The sequence below is a fragment of the Neolamprologus multifasciatus genome, chromosome 23 (genome assembly GCF_963576455.1).
Source record: "Neolamprologus multifasciatus chromosome 23, fNeoMul1.2, whole genome shotgun sequence".
Classification (NCBI taxonomy): Eukaryota; Metazoa; Chordata; class Actinopteri; order Cichliformes; family Cichlidae; genus Neolamprologus; species Neolamprologus multifasciatus.
Window position 1 is genome coordinate 7008861 of NC_140460.1, and position 23423 is coordinate 7032283.

Genomic DNA, 23423 nt, shown 5'->3' on the forward strand with positions numbered 1-23423 from the left:
GTTTATAAGAGAATCACATGTGTTAGTATTACAGCATATCGGTGTGATGAAGCGCTGGATGTAAAGCTCAAACGCACTGCACGCGCCCTGTTGAGCTCATTGTACCTTCTTACTTTTCCCAGACATATCTGGTAACTGAATGCCACTCATTCCCTCTGACTCACGCCCTACCTCATCAGCCATCACCAGCCCACTGTGCACAAACCCAGCCCTGAGCTTTAATGAAGATAATGCTGAAGGCATGTCTGAGAGGGCAAATAAAGGCCCTTGTGAACAGAGTTCACAAACCTCGAATCAGCCCTCTGATACAAGGCTGACCCCTGCAGGAACGGAGGGGAATCAATGTGGGGTTGACACCGAATAAAGTGTGTTGTTCCTGTGATGTTTGTTAAAAGAGGATAAAGTCTGAAAATGTAGGTCTTGGAAATAACCACCAAAGTCATGAAAATGCAGAACAAATACTTACTTCTCTGTTTTTTTGTAAAATAGTGGAATAATAATCTTCGCCTGCTTTTGTCCCAGAGTGCTGGAGTGATGCGAGTCCAACCTATGCATCTTTTCTGGGAACAGACTGTCTACATCAGTCAGAGTCCATCAGGCTCAGTTTCTGTCACTCACACACCCTCACACTCAAACTGTGAGTGTCATCTTCTATCAGTTTTCCGTCTCAAGGCACACATGAGAAGAGGAAGGCAAACCTGCCAGACATCAAATCTGGACAACCTGTTCTCCTCCAAATCTCTCAGGTAACTTTCCACCTCACTGCAACAGAACCTACAGACTAATACAGATCTCTTTCCTCTGTCTCTTTGCCTCTGAAATGAAGCCTTATCATCAACTGAACATTTATATTTAAATGTTTCTTACGTTACCTGTCATTCTTTCTTCCTCTATTCCCCCCTTTCTTTTATTTATTCAATTTGTCTGTGAATAGTGGTGGAATTTATATAATTAAAAAAATGTGTGTTTAAATATGCATCTGTGCAATTATGGACATAGTTTCAATCTCACTTTCCCACTTCTTCCTGCCCACTCTCGTGACCTGACACCTTGCAGCACACACAGCCAACTACACATTGCACCGATGATTAATTTACATTTCAATTACAAATTAATATGATTCATTGCCCAGAGCCATTGGCATCCATGTTAATTAGGAAGGGCAAACAAAGACAGGCTGCATTAAAATGGACTGAACAGTGCTGTGGCACACTGGATGTAATCTGACTGATTTGAATGTAATCAGATGTACTTGAAAGTTAAAATAGAAACACAGACCCGACTCTCTAATTTCAGGCCGTTGTGCCATCAAAGCAACTGTCTGGCTTCGTGATTGCATAAGCTGTAAAGACCTGCTCAATAATGCATGGTCAAAGTAGACATGAGAAGTCTGACGGAAAACCTTACCTCAACAAGCTGTGTGATGTCTGGCCAAAGACTGGACACTCCAGAGACAGGACAACAGGCTGGAGGACAACGTGTGTTTGTTGTCATATGGTTGGGATCTAAACGTCTTTACAGTCACACTGGAGGGACTTAAAATTAAATCATAATATATTTAATGTGAAAATTGATTTCATGTTCAGGCGATGTCAAGACTGAGTGTGTGTGGGTGTGTGTCGAGGAGATGAAGAAGTAAAAATAAATTTTCACAACACAATTTTCAGTCTTACTCTTCTAGAAGGAAATAATGACTGTAATCAGGGAGCATAAAAATCCCACGTTTTAAAAATATGACACTAATTTCAAACATTTCACTGTTACATCATTAAAGAGTGACCCTCGTGGGTACTACCTTGTTTCAGCCACTCTTGCACTTTGCTTCCAGCATGCTGGCGTGAAAAAGGGTCATTAGCATCCAAGTCCCTCCTCTCACAGGAAGAAAGCAGCATTAAACTTCCTGCAGCGTTAACTTTTGTTGCACGGTCTTCCTGCTTTTAGAAGCTGCTCCGCAAAGTAAAAGACAAGCATGACAACAATCCTCTGCAGACTGACAGGGCCGAGGTGCTCATTGTGGAGATACGGGGCTGTGATTAAGAGGGAAACTCACAGCCGAACTTCCCATGTGATTCCGCGGGGAGGAGCGCGACTCCTGGCCGACGGCGGTCGGCCTCTGACGGGATACAGTCGCGCACAAAGTCGCAGGCAGCACACTGAGGCGGCGGCTGCCGTAGAGGTGGATTTAAAGCGGTTAGAGGGGAAAGACGATGGTAGGGGCACTTTTTGCACAACTGTACGATGATAACACGAAAGTTTGCAGAAACATATTTTTGTGTTTGACATCTTCTCAACGCTTTAGTCTCACGGAAGCCCTCGCAGATGTCAAATTTCTGTGCTTACTTGCTGTCTGGTGACTGGTCGATAACGCCCACAGGTTATCGTATTTCTAGATTATTGTTGTGTTCAAGGGCATTAATTTCTTCTCGTGAATTCAAACTGCACTTTTTAACATGACAAGGAGACTTCACATAAATGAAATATGGAGACTCTTAAATAAATCAGTAATTAGGTTATATATTAACACCGAGCTCCATTACTGTTTTATTACTGGTTAGCAGAACAGTTGTTTAAGTATAGATGCATAACGCGTTACTGTTTATCAGAACTACCAGTCAGTATCCATAAACATTTATTTAGGCGTGTAGTAAGAAAGTAACCACATTCTGCTGGGAGTTAAAAATTAGTGCCCCCCCCCCCCCCTTATTTCTTTAATTTTGCACGAAGTTTTAAATTTCTTCACTGACTAAATCATTAATTTGCTACTCTTAATACATTTTAATTCAAGTTATGTGTTGAATGCATAGCAATGTGTATTTTTAATAACTGTCGTGTTACTCAATGAGAGTAACGTATTCTGAATATTTGGATTACTTAATATATTATCATGCTGTTTACAACTACATGAATGTACTATTGCTGTGATTTATTACTGTTACTGAAGGTCCGCGGCGCCAAACCGTAGTAAAGGGACCTCTGGCTAATACAGTGGGTTCTGTGTCGCCGAAAACTAGCTTTACTTTGTTGTCTGGGTCAACTTTGCTAGCGAGAGACAGAGAGAGGCGTTGAAAGGCTGCTCCAACGGAACTTATTGTTTTTGGAGGAAAACACGAACACGGTGTACAGTCGAGTCTTAATAGCTTACTTACAACTGGGCTCGTCAGGCACTCTTCTTGGCTGCAGTGGTTATTATTATATTTACATGCTTCCAGCTCCCGTTTTTGCTCGATGACAGCTGGTACTTTTCCTTTTTCTCCCTCCCTCGCTCACAGACACATAACGTGTATGGCAGTCCATTCTCCCTGCAGCACGGACTACACTGCCTATGATGCTACATTCTTTAGAGCTATACCGGTAGCATTCTGCCTATTAGCTTAGCACAACACAACAAAAAGGCCTCTCTCACCCAGGAAACACGCAGAGAGAGAACGTCACCATGTAACCATGGCAACCGTAACGCTGCCGCCTGGAACAACAGAACATAGCTGTCAAACAAAACCCAAACAGTCCTGACCCGCCACAATATGAAACAGGGAAGTACCGCCGTGTAATCCATTTATTTCAACAAAGTAACTGTATTCTAAATACCACCTTTTTAAACGGTAACTGTAACGGAATACAGTTACTCATATTTTGTATTTTAAATAGGTAACGGCGGTACATGTATTCCGTTACTCCCCAACACTGTTTACCGTAAGTAGCAGTGAGGTTTGTTAATCGGTTTCAGGTGCTTTAGTGTTAATTAAATTAAGAACAGATACAACAGAGGAGTAACAATGAGACAATGCTCAAAACAGGAATGCATTTACAGGTGGAGGTCACTAGCAGTTTCTTCCCTTCTCATCTTTCCTGACTTTTTTTCCCATTAGTTTTGCATAAGGCTGGGGTCAGTGTCACCACTGTTAGCATGAGCAATACCTGCCCCCTACAGAGGTGGCACAGGTAGTGCAAATCCACCAGGATGGTATAACAGTATTGCTAGAAGGGTTGCCTTGTCTCCCAGCACAGTCACAGGAACATGGAACTGATTCCAGCATGAAACGAGCATATACTTTAGGAGAGCTGGACAGGGCCATAGGAGTCCTTAACTCATCAGCAGGACTGATATCTGCTCCTTTATGCAAGGAGGAACAGGATGAGCCCTACAAATTGACCAACAGGAGGCCAATGGTGTGAATATCTCTGGCCAAGCAATCAGAAATAGACTTTATGAAGGTCAGCCTCCTCCAGTGGGCTCTGTGTTCACTGCCCAGCACCGTGAAGCCCAATAGGCAGGTCCACCAGTGGCATCCTGTGCTTGTCACAGATGATAGCAGCCTCACCCTCAGCACGTGACACACATGGGAGGGCCTGGAATAGTCGCGGTGAACATTATGCTGCCTGTAACATTGTTTCAGGCCATCAGTAGATGGTAGCATATCAGTAGATATATCCTACAAGAATCTGATGAGTTTCTTTAATTTTCTTTTAACAGCAGAGTATTTTAACACTTATATGTGAGCGTTTTAGGTTTCAACTGGCTTTTGTTAGAAAATTAAATATTTTTATTTCAGGATATGTTTTACATATTAGGCCTACTAGGTGTCTTTCAGACTAAGGTGACTGTAGAAAGCCGATTCCATGGCTTGATAGGCTTGATTTCCATCATGGTCACGGTGGAAATAAATAGTTAATGAACCCACATTTTTACTGAATTGTAAACGGCACGTTTATAAAAACTCAGCAAGATTAATTTCTAGCTGTTGCCCTTTATTCCTGTTGTTGCTTTCTTTTCCTCAGGGATTGTAGAAGTGTTGATGTGCCGGCACAAAGCCAGAAATGCTCTCGGCAATGTGTTTGTGTCACAGGTAAGCAGACTTCCGCGTCTTTCTCTCTCTCTCTCTCTCACACACACACACACACACACACACACACACACACACACACACACACACACACATTAAACACATATGCAGAAGCCACTGAGACATGATGACGTGTGTGTGTGCAGATGAGGAAGGTGGTTTCCACTCTGTACAATGACTCAGCGGTACGTGTGGTTATCTTCAGGAGTTTAGTGCCGGGCGTTTTCTGTGCAGGTGAGTGATGTCTGGTGCCAGGAAGGTGTGATCAAACTGTGCAGTAATGATGTGTGACCATGTGCGTTATGATTTATGGTCAGGTGCCGATCTGAAGGAGAGAGCTCTGATGGACAACTCTGAGTCCGATCTGTTTGTTCACGGCCTGCGCTCCCTCATGACTCAAATAGGTAAAAAAACAAACTAAAAAAGCATTAAGGTTGAGTGATTAGTCAGTCTTTTTTTTCAAGCTAAATGTGTTTATCCATTTGTAAACTTTGCTCAATTTGTTTCAATAACCTTGCAGCATTGTTGCCCTCGCCGACCATCGCAGCGATGGATGGAGTTGCACTGGGAGGTGGATTGGAGTTAGCCTTGGCCTGTGACCTTCGTGCTGCTGGTGAGTGACCTCTGAACCTTCACCTGTCAACTCCAAATCAGAGAAATAATCTTAGAGCGCAGAAAACATTTCTGAAAAGATTTCAAAATAGTGTGTATTTTAAAAGTTTCCATTATATGTAGACTGACGTTAATTTTTTTATTGTACTATTTAGTTTAAATGAATATATGTTGTGCTATTCACACAATATTTACACAATTTCAGCTATCACAGTTCATGAACATGTAATTTACTGAAACAATATCTTCTAAAATGAAACAAAACTTTCCCAACTTTATAAGTAACTTAGGGGGAAATTAAACTGTCAGCTTTTAAACAGCTTTGAATGAATGTAAATGTGTTATATGCACAATGGTCAAGCTAAAAACATACTCCTGAGACGATGGAGCTCTAATGATCTGTTGATGAGCTTGGGGACTAATGAGGCCACATCTGCCCAGCTGTTCATGCGTTTGAACCTTCATGTGATTGGTTATATTAAGCGCAGCAGCTCAGTGATTGGTTGAGCACAGACGAGCTGGGTGAGCAGGTGTTTGTGTCAATTGCTCTGACAGAGACATCAGTCAGATTTTACACTCTCTCCAGCTTAATGGCACTTAGACCTTCAACTGTCCTCTGTTTGTGTGTGTATGTGTGTTGCAGCAAATTCGGCACAGATGGGTCTTATAGAGACGACACGGGGGCTGCTCCCAGGGGCGGGTAAGACGAACAGAGGTCACTGAAACGACCCTGGACTGCACTTGACTGTATGTAAATAGAGATAAAGCAGCTGTGATAAGTTGACCTTGAGGTGGTTTGTCCTGCAGGGGGCAGTCAGCGTCTGCCACGGATGATCGGTGTCACTCTGGCCAAAGAGCTCATTTTCACAGGTAGTAATTCAGAAATATTGATGTGGATTTTAGTGGCACTGAATGCTCGTCAGTGAGCAAGGATTTTGTGTGTCACTGTCTCTCCTTGTCTGTTATCAGGCAGGCGTGTGGGAGGGCAGACAGCTCTGGAAATGGGGCTCATAAACAGAGTAGTAGAACAGAACCAGACAGGAGACGCTGCCTACAGAGAGGCACTCAGCCTGGCCAGGGAGATACTGCCCCAGGTTAGAGTACAAACACACTTTTCATGCCGCTACAGCTCTGATACTGCTGCATGTCTCCTCATTCAGGCAGGGGGATCTGCTCCCTTTCCCCTTTCTCTGGATGCAGTGGAGGGGGAAGAAACAAAAACAATGCATTTCTTTTTTCCTTTCTTCCGTCTTGTTTTTATTTTCCTCTTCCCACCTTCCCTCTCACCATCTCCCTCTGCTTGTCCCTCTCTCCAGGCCTCTGTCGTTCCATATATCTTTCACTCCAGTTCAGATGCCCACAGTCAGTGGGGTTAGAGTCGCAGTCAAGTGGAGAAATGGACCACAAATAGCACCGTACACTCACATTTTCCAACACATTTATGCTCGACTTAGCACGGATTGATTGATTAACAGGATCTTGCACTGAATCGAAGTGAGGGAGCACAGAGGAAATAATAAGAGGGTGTAGATCTTTATTTTGGCGCTTCTGTTTTCCTGGAATTTCTAAGACAAATGTACTGCTGCTTGCATGTGATTAAACTGTAAAGAGTTCCTCCAGTTAAATTTCTGTAGAAATGCATTGCTCACATTGATTGATCAACAGTTTAATATTTTTGGATTTTTGATTCTCTCTCTCAAACTTTAATTTTTGAACAAAAAATAGAATAAACAACAACATAAAGGGACGTCAGTGGCAGAGTGAAATAAAGTAGCTAAGTATCAGAGACAAAAACGTAAAGGAAGGTGAGCATTTTTGTGTCTATCGTTGTTTATATTCCAAAGGTCCTATATTTAGGACCTTATATATATATATATATACCTTATATATATTTAGTAGAGCCAATCCAGGTGGTTTGTAGGGGTGGGGGAAAAAATTGATACTGTGTAGTATCGTGATATTTTGTTTGCTAATAATGCATCGATACAGGGACAGCAGAAATCGATATTTTGTTACAAAAAGGTTTTTGTGCTCTGACTTCCGAGCATGTTGATCCTTTTTCTGAGCAAGAATCCTGACATTCCTTCACTGTCCAAATGTGTTTAACTTTTTTTTTGGCAGCAATAAACATGACAGTTTACTTATTTTAATTTAAGACATGTTTTATTTTAATTAAGTTTAAAACTTTTTTATTTAATGTAAAATTATATTTTGTTTTAATTTACTTTCAAATTCTTCAGTTGCTGAAGGGGCTGCATAGTTTTCATAAATTGCATAGTTCAGAATAGCTATAATTGTACCAGATGGTTGCGTTCAGTTAAGTTGGACTAGACTGTAATACAAACCGTTCAGTTTGTCAACAATAAAACTGACTGAAATGAGAGAAAGACTGAGGGCGAAACTTTGATATTAGATAAAATGAATATTGATAAAGTTTACCTTTATGTACAGAATCTGAATATCGCCAAATATTTTAAAAAATTGCAATAATATCGTATCGTGCGTTAAGTATTGTGATAATAACAAACTAAACCCTTTTTGGCTCCTACCTCAAAGCACACTGTGTGCTGTCGATCTTACGTGCTGCACAGTAATGTTTAATATTTAGTATTTACTGTCATATTCCCATATGTCATTGTGATGTTGTTTATTCTATTACTCTCGTTTTCTTCTGCTTGTTTTCTTTTTTCTTTCTCAACAGGTGATCCAGGTGATCGATATATGTATTTTTTTTTCTGCTTATTCTGTTGGTTTTTGTTTTTTGCCCTTCTCCCCTGTCCCTCTTCTCAGCTGTTTTTCTTTCCCTCTTTCTTTCTCCCTTTTCTTTCCCCCAGTCAAGTCTGTCCCGTATTCAGCAAGTGAAAATAAAATAAACAATAAAAGGTGAATCAAATAGACCATTACGGCAAGGCTGGGATGGTCAATTTGGTAAAGTAAATCCGTTGGGCATCTTTCTTCGCCTTTAGACAATAATTCTGATGGCAAAAGAGCCAAACGGGACAGGCAAAAAAAAAAAAGTATTGTGATAATATCGTATCGTGGGATGTATGGTGATTCCCACCTCTAGTGGTTTGGGCACCTGATTAGGATGGAAGGAGATAATACCATCGGCATCTAACCCTTTTTGTTTCTGTTGCTCAGGCTCCTATTGCAGTGCGGATGGCTAAAGAGGCAATGAACAGAGGCTTGGAGGTACATTATGAATCCCAGATCTTCTTTAAAGGTCTTTACATCAGTGAATTTAGTGACTGTTCTCTCTTCCAGGTTGATATCGGCTCAGCAATGGCGATAGAGAGGATGTGTTATGCTCGAGTAAGTCTTCCACTTCTTGTTTATGGTTTCTAAAACACTTGTTTTAATTTGGCATAATTGTTGTGGTTCAGGAATTTTCTTTTGAGCTACATTCTAAGGCAACCCAACACATAGCTGATGCTGTTATAAATTAAATTCTAGTTGGGTCTAGCTTTGACACAGACCTTCTGATGCTCGCTCCACTTAAATCATCATTTACTTGTCCTCTCTTTATAGGTCATCCCCACACGGGACCGACAAGAGGGTATGGCAGCCTTCATAGAGAAGAGAGCTCCGCGGTACACTGGGGAATAAACTCCTTTGAGCTACTGGATTTCTTTGTCGTACCGACATGTGAATACAGAAGCACACTGCTTTCTGTAGCCCGATGTCAGATAAACAATTAACATCTATTGATTGTCTTTGTGACTCTCAGCCGGTGCCAGTACATTAATTTAGGCCATGCAAGTGCTCAATAGTGGCTGCTTGCTTTTGTGACTCAGGATCAGACTGACAAGTGCAGATTGTTTAGAATTTGTTATATTTGCTGCTTTATCAGGAACAAAGTCATCTTTGAAATGAAACTAAATAAATAAAGACAGCACATGGGTCATCTCCAGCTTTATGGCAATGTACATTCTTTATTTCTAAATTTGAAAATGCGATTCTGAGCAGCAACATGGCACAATCACAGCAGACATACAGTACCTTGACTTTCTGCATCTTCCAATGGATTAAAACGCTTGTGGAAAAAACTAAAAACTGGCCTTTTATGCAGGGTGATATTCAACTAAACTACACGACTTTGGGGAAAAAAAACCCCCAAAAGTTCTGTCATCTAAGACTATCCTTGTGGAAACACTATTAACCTGGGACACATGCGTCATTAACAAGCTCATCAACAACTGATTTACAGAATACAATAGGGCCACAATTCACTGAGCTGATGAGGTGTGTATGCTTTGCTGACAGCTGCTTAAGTATCATTTCGGAGCCTAATGTTCTATATTTATCTATATCACCATACATCCAGTAAGCTTTTCAAGTCTCCTGACCTGTCGCTGGCATTCCTGCCAAACAAATTTATCTCAAATTATTTAGAAAGTGTTATTTATCAAAGTGTTTCAGCAAAAGTTTTGCATTCTGAGAATAAAATTTGACCAGGAAAATCACCTCCGTTCTGGCAGCTAGTGGTCACTTTCCTACCTTTAGTTTGTGGATTAAGGGAGTCGACTTTATTCTCAAAATGCAAAAGTAATTGTACTTTATTCTGCTTCTTGTCTCCTCAGAACTCTTTCCTAGTTATGTGTTGACATCATAGTAAACGACAAGGCCTGCCATAAGAGATGAACAACAAAAATGTAGCCAGTCTCATAAGCTGTTACAGCAAGTCTAAACGGCAGAAGCATAACTGTTAAAATAGCAGCCTGTAGGATGCAGACATCACACGGCCGGTCACTTTCAGAACAGAGAAATGCCTTTAAATAATTTAAACGTTTCCACTCTATTGTTGTATAAACAGTTTTTCTTCCCTTTGTTCAATCAGATGGAACTGAAAAACATACAGTAGAATAATTTCCATGCAATCACTCCTAAACAACGAACCCCCCCCCACCCCCCCCCTTCAGTATCCTTATGTACAAATACATACACTCTTTGAGATGCAGACACTTGTACAAGCGCATATATGCACACATGCTCACACTGAAGTGCTGTCTGTCTTAAAGACACTCAGATGCATAACAAAAACATACTTATATATAAATATATACACAAGTTTCTCAAAGAGAAAACAGATGTGACTCACTGCAAATGTACACCTATCCTCACTGTGCTGGCCACATCATTATTGCCATTTGTGTCCAGGAAAGTATATTTGGACGTAAACAGACACATGTGACTGTAGTACTCAGCTTATCATGGAAATTGTCCTCTTGAGCTTTCTGCACTGCTGGCTCTGCCACCAAGTGGACTGATTTATCCCCAATGTTTAAGAAAAAAATGCAATCGAGTTTCTCAAAAAGATGATTTCTCTATAATTTAGTTTATCGTGTTTGAATGTTTGGAACGCCTGAACCCACTGAATACACCCTCGGCAAGCGTCCTGTCACATCAAATCAAAGGCGTTAGCTGATAAAAGACTAAATGACGAGTAGAGCAGCAGTAGTACTGCAGACCCAGAGGCGGGGGTTTCAGTGAACTGAGCACTGCCATAAACAAACAAGCAGGCATTCCTAAAACGAACAGTATAAGCATTCAGACAAACCCTAACCCCCATGCTTGAGCTCAGGGCGATGGCATGCGTAAATTTAAGAGCTAATCAACCAGTTCAGACATCCATAGTACTCTGTAACATATGAGGGTATCAGGGTATTGGCCCTCAGTTGAGCTTTGGGGAATTATTCCCAAACTGAGATTTGTAAGTGTGCACTGACATGTTTTGGGTTAAAAAAACAAAAACAAAAAACAATTCCTCTTGATACCAAAAGCTGACTGAAAAAGGCCCAAACACAAATTCATGATTTGATTTGAGCTCTAGTGACAGACAGTTTATCATAATTTACTTTTTTCTTATTTTTTGATAAGCACACTGAGAAATTTTTTTTTTTTAAAGAGAAAAAAGCGAGAAAATAAATAAGGTTACTGTGTGCAAAGAACTGCAATGCCTCTCTCCTTAATTCAGTTTACATTTTTAGAGATTCTTGTAAGTCCATGTTTGTGTGTGAGATATATTCTCACACACACAAACACACACGTGACCACCACCTCCCATCCACGGTGGGACCCAGCTTAATTTCCTCTTCTTCACCAGAGATTCGGATTTTCTGAAAGAGAATGAAAGCATAATCAATCTTCAACCTCTGCGAGGGTGAGCTAGCTGCTGATCGTGCCTTACCTCTGTGAGGTTACTGCGGCGGTGGGCGGCGACTTGTGTGTGTGTGTAGTGGCTGGCCGGTGCGAGCTCTGTGGCGCTGTAGGCTCTCTAGTATGCTCCCAGCCAGCAGTTTGACGTCTCTGTGGGTCTGTGGGTGTTTGTGAACATGCTCCAGCTGCTGCAGACCACCCTCCTCCAACAACATGCTGCAATAGCGAGTAGCTGCACACACAGAAGTATCCACGAGGGGTTTGAGTAGGTGAGGCATCGCATTAAGCTCGAATAATCTTTGGTTTTATTTTTGCATGGATCTGTGTCTCACCGTTCTTGCTACAGACATGTTGCATTGCCCAGGCTGCCCACAGCTGGACACCAGGGGTGTGAAAACACTCCAGTAGCGGAAAGAAGGGGTTAAATGACCTAAAGAAGAGAAGAAAATGACAATTATTGTGTGACAGGATTAAAATGGGAAGCAGAACCTTCAGCCATCGCGTCTCTTACATGTAGAACCAGCTATTCAAAAGTGGGAGAGACAGGCACCATCTGTAATTTAAGATCAAGCTTAAAATGCTCATTTTTGATAAACACTATGGTTAGGACTGGATCAGGTGACCCTGCACCATTCCTTTGTTATGCTAGACTCTGGAGGCTGGGATGTACTACGCACTTGTCCCTAATGTCTTACATTAAACCCACATTATACTGAATGTCACTATGACTATTGGCATTTAATTTTGCTTACACTTGCTTACAGTTTGTGCTTTACCTCGTTTGTAATTTATCATCTCTGTGTGCACCTTTTTTTATCTATTTTGTCTGTCTCAGGATAAAGGATGCCCGATTCTACTAGAGGTCTTTTAGAGTTTAAAGGCGGTTTCCCCCCCACTGTCATCAAATGCTTCAATTTATTGGTTTGTAAGGTCTTGGCGTTATAATATTAGGCGATAATATAATATTAAGGAAAAACAAAAAACAAAACATTGAACTGAATGTAACGTATTAACATGAGGTTTGGAAGATTTGGCTCTGAGATCTATAAATTTGAGATTTTGCTGACACAATAGTTAGCATAGTCGCCTCTCGGCAAGAAGGTTTCCTGTTTTGGCATCCTGTTTTATAATACTCCATCATTATTGAATAGAAGCTGTATCTCACCTGTAGGCCACCATTTCACACTCTGGCGGGGGCCACTTCATAATGACAGCATGCTGCACAGACACACAAACGCATCACGCTAAAAACCAACATTTCCAATAACCGTATTTATGCACAAGAGTTCTCATTAAGCTTGCTTATTCCTACCAATTGCTCAAGCAGTGAGGACCGGAGACTGGGGCTGAGCGCCCAGGCCTCTTTTCCTCGTGACGTCAGATGTGCGAGGATGCCTGCAGCGAAGTAGCTGACCTCCACTTCCGGGCTGTGCAGCAGACTGCTGATGTGGTCCAGAAACCCCTGCACCATGAGCTCTCCATGCAGCTCCCCAACCTCTGCTATGTTGTTCTACAACAATCAAAAGGCGAGCAGGGAATAATGGTTCCTTAATTTTGTTAACGCATTCTAGATTCAGTTTAGCTTCGGGATGAAAAAAAGAGAAGTAAACTCACCAAAAGCCCGAGAACCTTCTGCTGAATAGAAGATTCATTGGGGAACGACTGCAGATAAAGAGAGGGGGAGGTAGGGATAAAAACAACAGTGAGTCATCTTGCCCCGAAGCCATGTGTACTTATACGGAGGAACACATCATTAAGTGTGATGATGAATGTAATATTGCCTATTTTCTTTACATGTTCACATAATTTCCATGTACCTCTAGAACTTTAATGAACAGATCTAGCCCCTGGTTTTCGATAAAATGGCGGCAGGTTGTTGGCGATTCATCAGTGAGGTTCCAGAGTGCGCTCAGTGTAAATTTGAGGGTGGCATCCACCACGCCCTGAGTTGCCTTCTGACGCACGATGTGGAGCAGTTGCTGCAGGGCAGAGAGAATGCATTGTACTGAAAATCAGCCTTTTTTCGATAAATGAGCAAAGGCAGATGAAAGTCATCTAAGATTAAAAACAACAACAACAACAACAACAAAAGAACGACTCAAAACATACTTTCACAATAAACAGCTCTGCTCCCAGCTGGGCCGTCTGCTCTGTGGATAACTGCAAAAAAGCAAATGTTGCAGCACTCAAAGAAAATACCCCACAGATGTACTTTCAATGCATGAATAACCGCATATGTGGTACTAATACAACACCAAAAGTACCTTAGCAGCGAGTATGGAAATGATTGCCACAGCCATCCTCTGCATGTTTTGATCTTCGTGGTTGCAAAGCCACTGCATGACCAGTTTGGCAGCTTCAAACCTTTAAACAGTAAAAGGAAGCAGAGCATTTTAAATTCTACCTTTACTGAAAATGTTCAGAATTATGAATTAACTTTTGGCATGTTTATAGTTAAAATCGTTGACAACCTTTAAAAAAAAATGAAAATTCAAAAATTAAAATAAAATGATAAAAAAAAAAACTAATAACCAAATGATCAATATTTACACAACAAATGTGGTGTTTCCCACCTGTTGAATGGAACTTCTTGCAAAATGCGATCACTGCACAGAGACAGCAAGCAGTTTTTCTGCAACTATGAAAAGAGAAAACAGCCATGATTGCAGAACCTAAAAGCTATCAGACTGCTGCTACTGCTGCTCCCATGTTTTTTTATCTTCTTATCAGTTCTGTTTAGTCACAATAGGCTGGTTAAATATTATATCTGACTTAGAGCCTGTGCAGGAAAATATAATGGAAAATGAATATATAACAGTGCTCACAGATAAACTGCATTTTCAAGCTTACTACAATAGGAGAAACATTAATTCCGCATGCAGAGGGAGCTAGTTTAGAAAGCATATGCTAAATCCTTTTTTTTCCCTCTTGACTTTGTGGACAGAGTCTCTTTAGTGGACGACATGGGGAAAATACACAGTGAAAAACAACAGAACTAACAAAGGTTCTTTTGGACACTCCCTTATTTATAAAAGGTCACCACAGTGGATGGATACAGATATTTGTTTTTTAAAATCCTGGATTCCCATCACAACCTTTCAAGGGACTTTTGTCCTTTGTCTGAAACAACAGAGGAAATGTTCGACATAAAAACACAAGAAGTAACGTTCAAATCATATTTCTAAGAATTATAGTGTAGATATTATTTATTATTGTAATTTGCACCACTCTTACTTTACTATTCTTTAATTACCCCATTTTTATTTTTTTATATAAGAGCAACATTTCTTGTACTATCACACAGCATATGTTCTACTCACTATGCACCTGTGGCACTTTAACTGTGTTGTTTATTTACTGTGGACTCATTTTTATTTTTTATTATGCTTCTATAAATAAAGTCTATAAAAACTGCCTATTCAGCATGTGGCTAAAACACAACACAACCTCAACTGTACATCATCACAACACTGAACAGTTATCACACAAAGCACGTTTTCCCCATAATTTTAGAATAAAATGTGTATCGCTTAACAAATCCTTTTGTCCAATATCCAGCTGTGCATGTCACTTCCTGTAATGGTTCATTTCCAGATCCCTGCATCTGTTTCCATTACAGGCTGTATTGATTTGGAAATCTTGTTACTGAGGAACAAACAAACATAACGTTACGCAGTGCACTATTTACTTGTGTTTTGTGAAAAAAAAAGGGAAACTACTTATTGTGGTTGCGGGAAATTCCTCAAATCTTTCTAAATTTCATACTGTCGCAACACTCACGGGTGTTACCAAACGACCCAGCTAACACAGTGTTCTCCAAAGCTGACACGCTGCTGCCACTACCCTCAAGAATACCGGACTAAAACGGTGCTCGCCTTTAAACTTGATTTCTTACTTTTGTTTAACACATCTATCTGGCAACTTAGTTGACCAAGTTTGATTTATTATTAATGCATGCAGAAGCAGGTTGTGAGAGTGAATGTAATAATGTCTACTGTATAAACAGGCAACAAAAAGAAAATACTTTTGGCTATAAAATCCATGTAGAGCAACGACAATCTTGATGCTTTTAAAATGGAAAAACTTTGTGCCCTTTAAAAAGATTTATAATCTATAATTATAATTTCCAATTTATCCTTATTAGCTGTTATTTTTTTTGTAAATGACCATTTCATCCTCTATGTTACGAGTTACAAAACCCACACATTTAAAATTAAGAAATCGACTAATGTGTGAAAGGAAAATTGTTTCAGTGAATGCCATTATAACATGCAAAGAGCCATTTTCTGAGAAACTGTGACATAATGGACAAAAAAAGAGAAGAAGAAGAAGAAAGAAAAGTTCCCTGTGCAGGTAAACTGTATCAGCCAATTGCAACCTGCTAAATAAAATCTATGTTATAAACTAACTATTGGGAATAAGCAAAAGCAGCCAGGCATGAAGCTACCTGCTGGTGGTTGGGGAAAGTCCTCATGGCTTCCAGTAGAAGCTGAGTGACGGTGCTCAACAGTCGAACTGGCATCCCTGCTGCCAGGTCCTGCTTCGTCAGGTTGAACACACAGGCGCTCGCGGCTAGCTGGACATTCAGAGTGGACGGATGATTCTTCATTCCCAAAACTACCAGCTATTAAAAAAAAAATTCAAGAAACAGGAAGTCGAGAATGATGAGTAACTAAACTGTGCAGAGATACAATGGTGGTATAGTGCTTCTTCACTTGAGGAGGATATCTGTGGCTGACAAAGGCACCAATTAAGGTTAAGACATTATGTGCACTACTTAACCATGATATGATGCTATAATTTCTTTAAAGATTAAGTAAAATAATAACTTAATAGGTTCAACGATAATGTGTTTACCTTTAGGATGTCAGGCCTTGGCTTCTCCATGACATGAGTGAGGCTAAACAGATGAAAGAGAGCTTCTCTCACAAAACCTTCTCTCTCACTGTAGCGCCGCAGTGCCTCACAGATCTGAGTCTCATTAGCTTCTCCAGTCACCTGATGGCACACAGAAGATACTTCAGCAAACCTGATGTTTTCACTTTTTGTTTAGTGCCTATTAATGATCATTCTATACCTACCTTTAGATTTCCTTCTCCTGATAGGAAGTCAGAAAAACCAGCATCTGTGGCCAGAAGTCCCACAAAGGTCATTCCTGGCCTCTCTTCAACAAATGCCTTAACAGCTGCATCTGTCACCTGTAACATTCACAGATATAAGAAATTACTCGACTTTAAAATATGTGTGCTTTGACTGCGGTTTAACCAAGAAACAAATAAAAATATGAAAGCAGATGAACACACCTGTTTCCTCCCTGAGACATCTAGGGAAACAAGGGCGGGCAGAATCCCCGGCTGTCCGAGAAGTTGACGAGCCACGTCAGAGGTAAACTGTTTATCATCACTAATGTCCAGGTGCTACATGTGCAAAGGTTTACACACACACAAACAGACATGGCTTATAAAACCTCAGAGATTGAGTTTTCTTAAAATGTTTTTGAAAAAACAAAACAAAAACAGAGAAACAGGTTTAATACTAGACACACAATCAAACCACTAACCTGCAATACATTCAACTGGCCTATGACTCCCAGCAGCTGAGCAGTGCTCATCTCCAGCCTTTTCAACTGATGCAGTGTCAGTGAGCGCAGCCGCTCCTTCAGGCCCAGCAGCGGGCTCAGGTTTGTGACTGAAGTATTAGAAAGATCGAGGCTCTCCAGACGAGGCAGGGAACACACATCGCCTAGCCCAGAGTCGTAGAAGTCTACATTAGCTAGAGAGAGGGAACGCAAGCCCTGGAGGGCACTGAAGCGATACCAGATTGGTTCCTCCAGTGAGGACATGGTGAGGCCTGTAAGGACAAGTCGCTGGAGGGACTCCTGCAGGGAGAAAGTTTAAATTACTTTCATACAGTGGAAAGAAAGGGCAGTTATCCACAAAAAATTAACACACTCTCATATTACCTGACAATATTTATTAGTGGTCAGCCCCTGCAGGATATCAGGAATGGTAAGGTCTGCATTGACCCGGGCAGCATCCAACTCCAGCAATCTGTGAGGGCACAGGGCTTTCTGGAAGGCCTCTGCAGAGATCCGTGCAGTACGGATGCAGGCCCGTCTCAACCGCAAGTATTCACAGTTCCGAAACACACCCACTGTGCTGTCGTTCAGCAGACCTATAGCAGAGTGAATTTATCTTTCTAAATCAAGCACAACCTTACACAACACTGGCTTTTTACCCAGGGCAAGGATTTAGTTTACTGGCCATCAGTTTGAAGTGGCTTTCACTTCAAATATTTCCCCCAAGTGCAAGTTAAGATTTTTCATCCTCATGAGTATCATGGTGACCTTTTATGATCCAATGAATAATGTATGTGTGTAGAAACTAGAGCACTAAGCTGCAGCAATACTCTTGACTATTCGTAAACGTCTTTAAAGGTTTACCTTCAGTGGCCATTTTGGCCAGCAGCTGATCTGCCAGCTCTTGCGGGAAGAGTACAGCCTCCCTGAAACAGAAGGAGCCATCAGGGCGCTTCACGCAGAAACACTCCAGGTTTTGGCTCACATAGGTGAGGCACAGGTCTGTCAGAGCCGCTGGAGACGCCTCATCCTGAAAACCAAGAGGTGTGTTGATGTGGATGCACCGAGTACAATTTTCTACAACTGTCAAAGCAAATAAATCACCTGAGACTTACCGTGCTTAGGAAACTGCAGGCCATGGCAAAGGCTTTAAAAGAAAATATATATTTTTAGCTTGTACAACCGAGACTTGTGATTATATAACCAGCCTGCTCGTCGTCTCGGACACCTCTTTCCTTTTCAGTTTACAGTGTCCACCTGTGTGAGAGTCTGAGGAGCTGCTGATCCCTCTGAGAGGTACCAGGAGAACGTGACGACGCACGAACACAACGGAGCTTAACGGAGAGCCAGCTAGCTAGCTCACTTGGTGTCTCGGTGGTAGAAAATCACCCCGCGAGCAAAAACGTCGAAAGCTTACGGATGCGGGGGAATTCATGTCGACCAGCTGCTGAAGCGACCAAAAGACTGAACCTAGAAACCTGTTTGGCATGTAGTTTCCACTGTGAGCAGTTGGATCTATTTTTAACTAGAGCGACTAGACAGACAGTAAACAAAGGTCATAGCACCGGAAGTACATTAACGAAGGGGGGCTGGACTACGGAAGCCCGCAAGGAAGGGTTACAAAACCAGGAAGCGAACAGCCGAAGACAAACGTGACCGCGTTCATCTGTTTTTCGAAGCGACACTATTATACCATCAAGCACACTTTGCTCATATAATGACTTCACATTTAACGGTAAGCATCCAGATAGACCTTTGCGTTTTGGGAAGAACTTTTTCAGCATCGCATATCAAAGTCAGTCATCAAGGTCAAGCAGCAGCGGTGGATGCCGTGAGGAGCTGAGCACATGTGATTGTTGCAGAGGTGAAACTAGTTCAAGTAAAGCGGAGAAATGGCTGGACTTATAAATTTTGAAGACGAGAAGGAAGTGAAGCAGTTTTTGGATAATTTAGGCGTGGAGTACAGCTTTCAGTGCTACAAGGAGAACGATCCTGAAGGTAGAAGTTTCTGAGCTGTTCACAGATCGGTGGTGCTGAAACACATGGTAGCTATGCAGTTCTGCTTTCCTCACTTTTTGCCCCCTGTTTAATGCTTTTAGGGTGCCAAAGGCTCGCTGACTACTTGGAAGGGGTCAAGAAGAACTACGATTCTGCAGCACAGGTGCTCAAACATAACTGTGAGACGCATGGGCATGGAGAGAGCTGCTATAAACTCGGTGCTTACCATGTCACCGGCAAAGGTGGATATTTAACCTCCTTATTTGTCTTTTCTGAAGTGTTAAATACTAAACACTATACTGAAGGCTTTGGGTTTCTGTTAGACTTTTATATCTACCCTACTACATTTCAATGTGAAATCAAAATATTGTGCCATTTTATTTTATTCAAATTAAGATTTTATAAGAAAAGCTCATGAAAGGGCAACCACTAAGCCTAACTGGTCCGTGGTTCCTTTAGCTGTCACAGTATTTTGTGTCAGCACAACTGTAAAAGCTGAAAAGTTTCCAGGATAAGCTTCTGAAGTGATGACCTATTGAAGCAACTGTGCATAATATAGTGCACATATTATCACCAGTCATTTAAGTACTACTTGTAATTTTGATCCTTTGATACATTTTGCAGCTTGTTACTAGCATGGATGACCTCTAAGGTTACTTCTACTTAAGTAATGCCATTACAAAATTACAAAACATTACAAAAGTTGATCCCCTAATCTTTTTTTCTCCACCAGGTGGAGTCAACCAGTGTCTAAAAGCAGCCTACTCTTGTTTTCTGCACTCCTGCAATTCTGGAGGAAAGAAGTCTGTAGACGCTTGCCATAATGTTGGTCTTTTAGCCCATGACGGACAAGCTATGGAAGGAGGACCTGACCTGAAAGCAGCTCGGCAGTACTATGAGAAGGCCTGCGCAGGTGGATTCGCTCCTTCCTGCTTTAACCTCAGCGCTTTGTTCATTGAGGGCAATTCCAAAGGGGTGGCATCAGATATGGCTCTCGCTCTAAAATACGCTAACAGGGCTTGTGAGCTGGGACACGTGTGGGGCTGTGCCAATGCAAGTCGCATGTACAGACTTGGGGATGGTACAGAAAAGGACGAAAAGAAAGCAGAGGAGCTGAAAAATCGAGCAAGGGAGCTGCATGGTTTAGAAAAGGAAAGGCAGCTTAAGTTTGGGGAGTAGCACACTTTTGTTGAATTATCGTCGTTTTGGTTTAGATTATTTGTTAGATAGTTTGTTTCAATAAATCCACCTCGTTCACAGGGTTCAAAGATTGAAGATAATGTCTATTATTTTTAAAAACATGATTAAGTGCATCAGTACATTCAAAACATTTGCAAAGAAAATAAAAATGGTACATTCATCTCATTTCTGTGCAAGTGTTGATTTTTTTCCCCATGTTTCTGTGATTTGTGGTGTATAAATGACTACACATGAGCATATAAAGTTTGAAACAAATATACCCATCAGATAAAAAAGGTCTAGATCACTTTATTTTAGTTATATCATTAATATCATTTCAATTAGTTCTCCTTTCCCTCTAAAGTCTAATTTCTTTTTTTGTTATTTCACACCTAGTTTTAGTGTTGCTTTGAAGATTTTATATTAAGCTTATACTATACTAAGCAGAGACGTCAAACATGTGGCCTGGGCCAAAACTGCCCCACTAAAGGGTCTAATTCAACCTGCCCAGATGCCATCGCAAAGTGTGAAAAGTGCTGAGAAGTCATCACTAACTCCAGTTGTATCTCATAAAATGCGCCATTTCCACTGTGGGGACACAAACACTATAACTAGGGTGAAAAAATAGCATTCTCAACAATTTTGAAAAGCACAATGATGTCTTGTCCACAAGAGGGAGTCAGAGGAGAACCCATGAACTTTTAGCCCTTTTGAAGCCAACCAGCCCTTCAAACAGAAGTCCGGCACTACAATAGAGGGCGGGCTGTGCGAATCCCATCTGCCAAGCCTTTAACTGGCAGTGCATTGACAACCTGCGGATGATATAAAGAGTAGCAAAAGGTCTCCGTACATTAAGAGCTACTGCAGAGGATAAAGGGCAGATCGGCCCACTGTGCACCCGGGAAGCTCCGCCCGTTAGCGGCGTCTCCTCTCCTCCTCAGCCCTCATTCAAAACAGAACACAGCTGTTGCGAGGCGCATCGTCGTGTCCGGGAGTGTTAGCCTAACAAAAACGGTTAGCAGCCTGCTTTCCGCTGATGTGCCCGCTGGAATACCAGAAGAAGAAAGAGCAAAACGGCGCACTTCGGTGAGTTACAGTTACAGAACACGACGGGACAAAGTTTGCCATCGTTAGCGACACAATTGCAAAGAAATCCCTTCCCATCCGTCGCGATAGCTAGCTAACGTAGCGTCAAGCTTGACGAGCGGTTTGGGTGTGTTTGTTTTAAAATGCAGGATGCTTATCAAAGTAAATCGGCATCCATCGCGAGGAGCGGACGCGGAGATACTGGAGCAAAGCGCGAGTGAGGCTGGTCGTCTTTTTTTTGTAACGCAGACTCTCTGTAGCTGGGTGCAGCATTGTATTTTAGCTATTATATTCTTATCTCATCCACTCACGTGAATGTACAGGTCGCCCCACCGCACACATAAATACACACATCAAGAAGCAGTACCAAGGAGTTTGGCTAACAATAGATCAACGTGCAAGCTAGTTGACAGTAAATGCATCATGCTAATTCACATGGAAACCTATGAGAAGAGTGGGGAGAGCTAGGTAGTTAGCGATTAGTGTATCTGACTTTCTGTGTCGGGGCAGGGAGTTTATGTCGACCCGTTTGTGCTGCTAAACCAGCACAGCTTACTTAGCAGCCACGGGCCACTGCAGGCTCTCTGCTCGGGATGGCTCATTGGCGGTGAACCCCCTGCAAAGCACCCCTCTGGGGAGTGCTTTGGGTGTGGTGTGGGTTCACCCACGAACAATACAGTGCACAAGCAACGTCTATCTTGTCTTTTCTAAAGCACGTCTTAGTTTAAGAATAACCACAAAAGAAGAACAGGGAGGTTATTTGGAGTCTGAGAAAAGGGGGCAACCAGGGGTTCTCAACCTCACTGATAGGAAATTTTGGAAGTGCAGTTGGTAGGAGGTTTAAATCAAGCAGTTACATCTTATCTTCCACACTGAAAATCAGCCAGCTGCTTTGTATGTTCCAAGTAACTGTCTAGCTCCGTTGATGTAAAGTGGTTGTGGATCAAGGCTGTCTGTGTGGCAGTGACAGGCTTCAGCTATAGTACGCCAAAATTTAGTGTGTAGATTTGGCTCACAGCTGAAATCCCTTTTCCAGCATGCTTGATTTTTTTTTTATATTTCAGTCCTCTTTCATTTGAGAGATTGGGAATATCCAGAGGTAAGAATAGAATCCACGCACGAGTCACTATTAAACAAAGCCTCCCTCTGCTCAGTCCTGTGCAGCACAGTCTTTGTGAGCGTCCTCTGTGACCCTTTGCTGTTGCTCGCCTCTCTCGCCCTGTTTTAAAGGACTCGAAGGAATGTTCCATATGATATTTGGTGTGGCTGTGTGAGGCTGCTGTTCCCAACACTTAACATATGACCCGGAGGTTACTGGTTCACGCAGATGACTAGCATGCCTTTAGAGTGCTGCAGTGTCGCATTATGGAGAAATGACTGACAGTCCTGTTTGCCTTAGCCCTTTGTAACGGTTAAATATATGCAGAAGGTTTTTTATCCATTGGGTAGTATTACTGTGGCAGTCATGCCAGTTCCAAGACCATAGTCACGGAGTACTTACAGTTAATGTTGAGCCTAAAGGAAGAGAAAACTTTGGCATTTGGAAAACTATTTCCTTCCAAATGCCAGAGATCCTCAGACTTCCAAATGTCAAAGAAAGAAACTGCTTGGAATTCTTTTTGGTTTTTGACTTAATTTTAACTCAAAGTAAAGAAAGGGGAAGCATTGAGAACAGTGAAAGTTTAGTCTTCAAGACAGTAGTCTTGTGTGTTTGAAGGGTGCATCTGAATCATTTAGTCAGCTTCTCTTAAATGTTGGGCTTAGTAGGATTGTGTTTGTCTTGACTGCCATCGGCCTATAAGTAAAAGGGATTTTCATGGCTCAAACCAGCCCTTTTGGAGTGGGGGTGGGGGGCAGCTGGCTATGTGTGTGAGCATGATTTTGTATGCAAAAAGTCTGTTACCTTACTTAACAGAAATGTAAGTATTTCCTGTTTTGTTTTTTTGTTTTTTTGTTTTTTTAAACCATTTGAA

General features: G+C 41.6%; 3 protein-coding genes across 3 annotated transcripts in view; 2 read left to right on the forward strand and 1 right to left on the reverse strand.

Moving 5' to 3' along the window:
* The first annotated feature begins 1619 nt into the window (after nt 1-1619).
* Nucleotides 1620-9363, forward strand: echdc2 (enoyl CoA hydratase domain containing 2). Its single transcript, XM_085152620.1, has 11 exons — nt 1620-2210; nt 4777-4844; nt 4988-5075; nt 5159-5245; nt 5362-5454; nt 6097-6153; nt 6261-6323; nt 6423-6547; nt 8595-8645; nt 8718-8765; nt 8982-9363. The coding sequence occupies exons 1-11, from the start codon at nt 1970-1972 to the stop codon at nt 9057-9059; spliced, it is 999 nt and encodes a 332-aa protein (XP_085008746.1). The 5' UTR covers nt 1620-1969; the 3' UTR covers nt 9060-9363.
* Nucleotides 8178-18742, reverse strand: zyg11 (zyg-11 family member, cell cycle regulator). Its single transcript, XM_085152615.1, has 18 exons — nt 18303-18742; nt 18052-18217; nt 17572-17783; nt 17170-17487; nt 16913-17026; nt 16691-16807; nt 16467-16607; nt 16057-16233; nt 14183-14247; nt 13874-13973; nt 13719-13769; nt 13427-13588; nt 13224-13271; nt 12922-13119; nt 12775-12827; nt 11942-12039; nt 11641-11841; nt 8178-11569 (listed from the first exon to the last, which is right to left on the reverse strand). Exons 1-17 carry the CDS (start codon nt 18324-18326, stop codon nt 11651-11653), a joined length of 2235 nt encoding a protein of 744 aa, XP_085008741.1. The 5' UTR covers nt 18327-18742; the 3' UTR covers nt 8178-11569; nt 11641-11650.
* A 66-nt stretch (nt 18743-18808) lies between these two features.
* The window catches only part of coa7 (cytochrome c oxidase assembly factor 7), a 29302-nt gene continuing 24687 nt past the window's right edge, over nt 18809-23423 (forward strand). Inside the window, exons 1-3 of the mRNA XM_085152622.1 lie at nt 18809-19185; nt 19287-19427; nt 19919-21450. Coding sequence (XP_085008748.1) covers nt 19080-19185; nt 19287-19427; nt 19919-20364 — 693 coding nt within the window. The 5' untranslated portion in view covers nt 18809-19079 and the 3' untranslated portion in view covers nt 20365-21450. The remainder of the gene's footprint in view (nt 19186-19286; nt 19428-19918; nt 21451-23423) is intronic.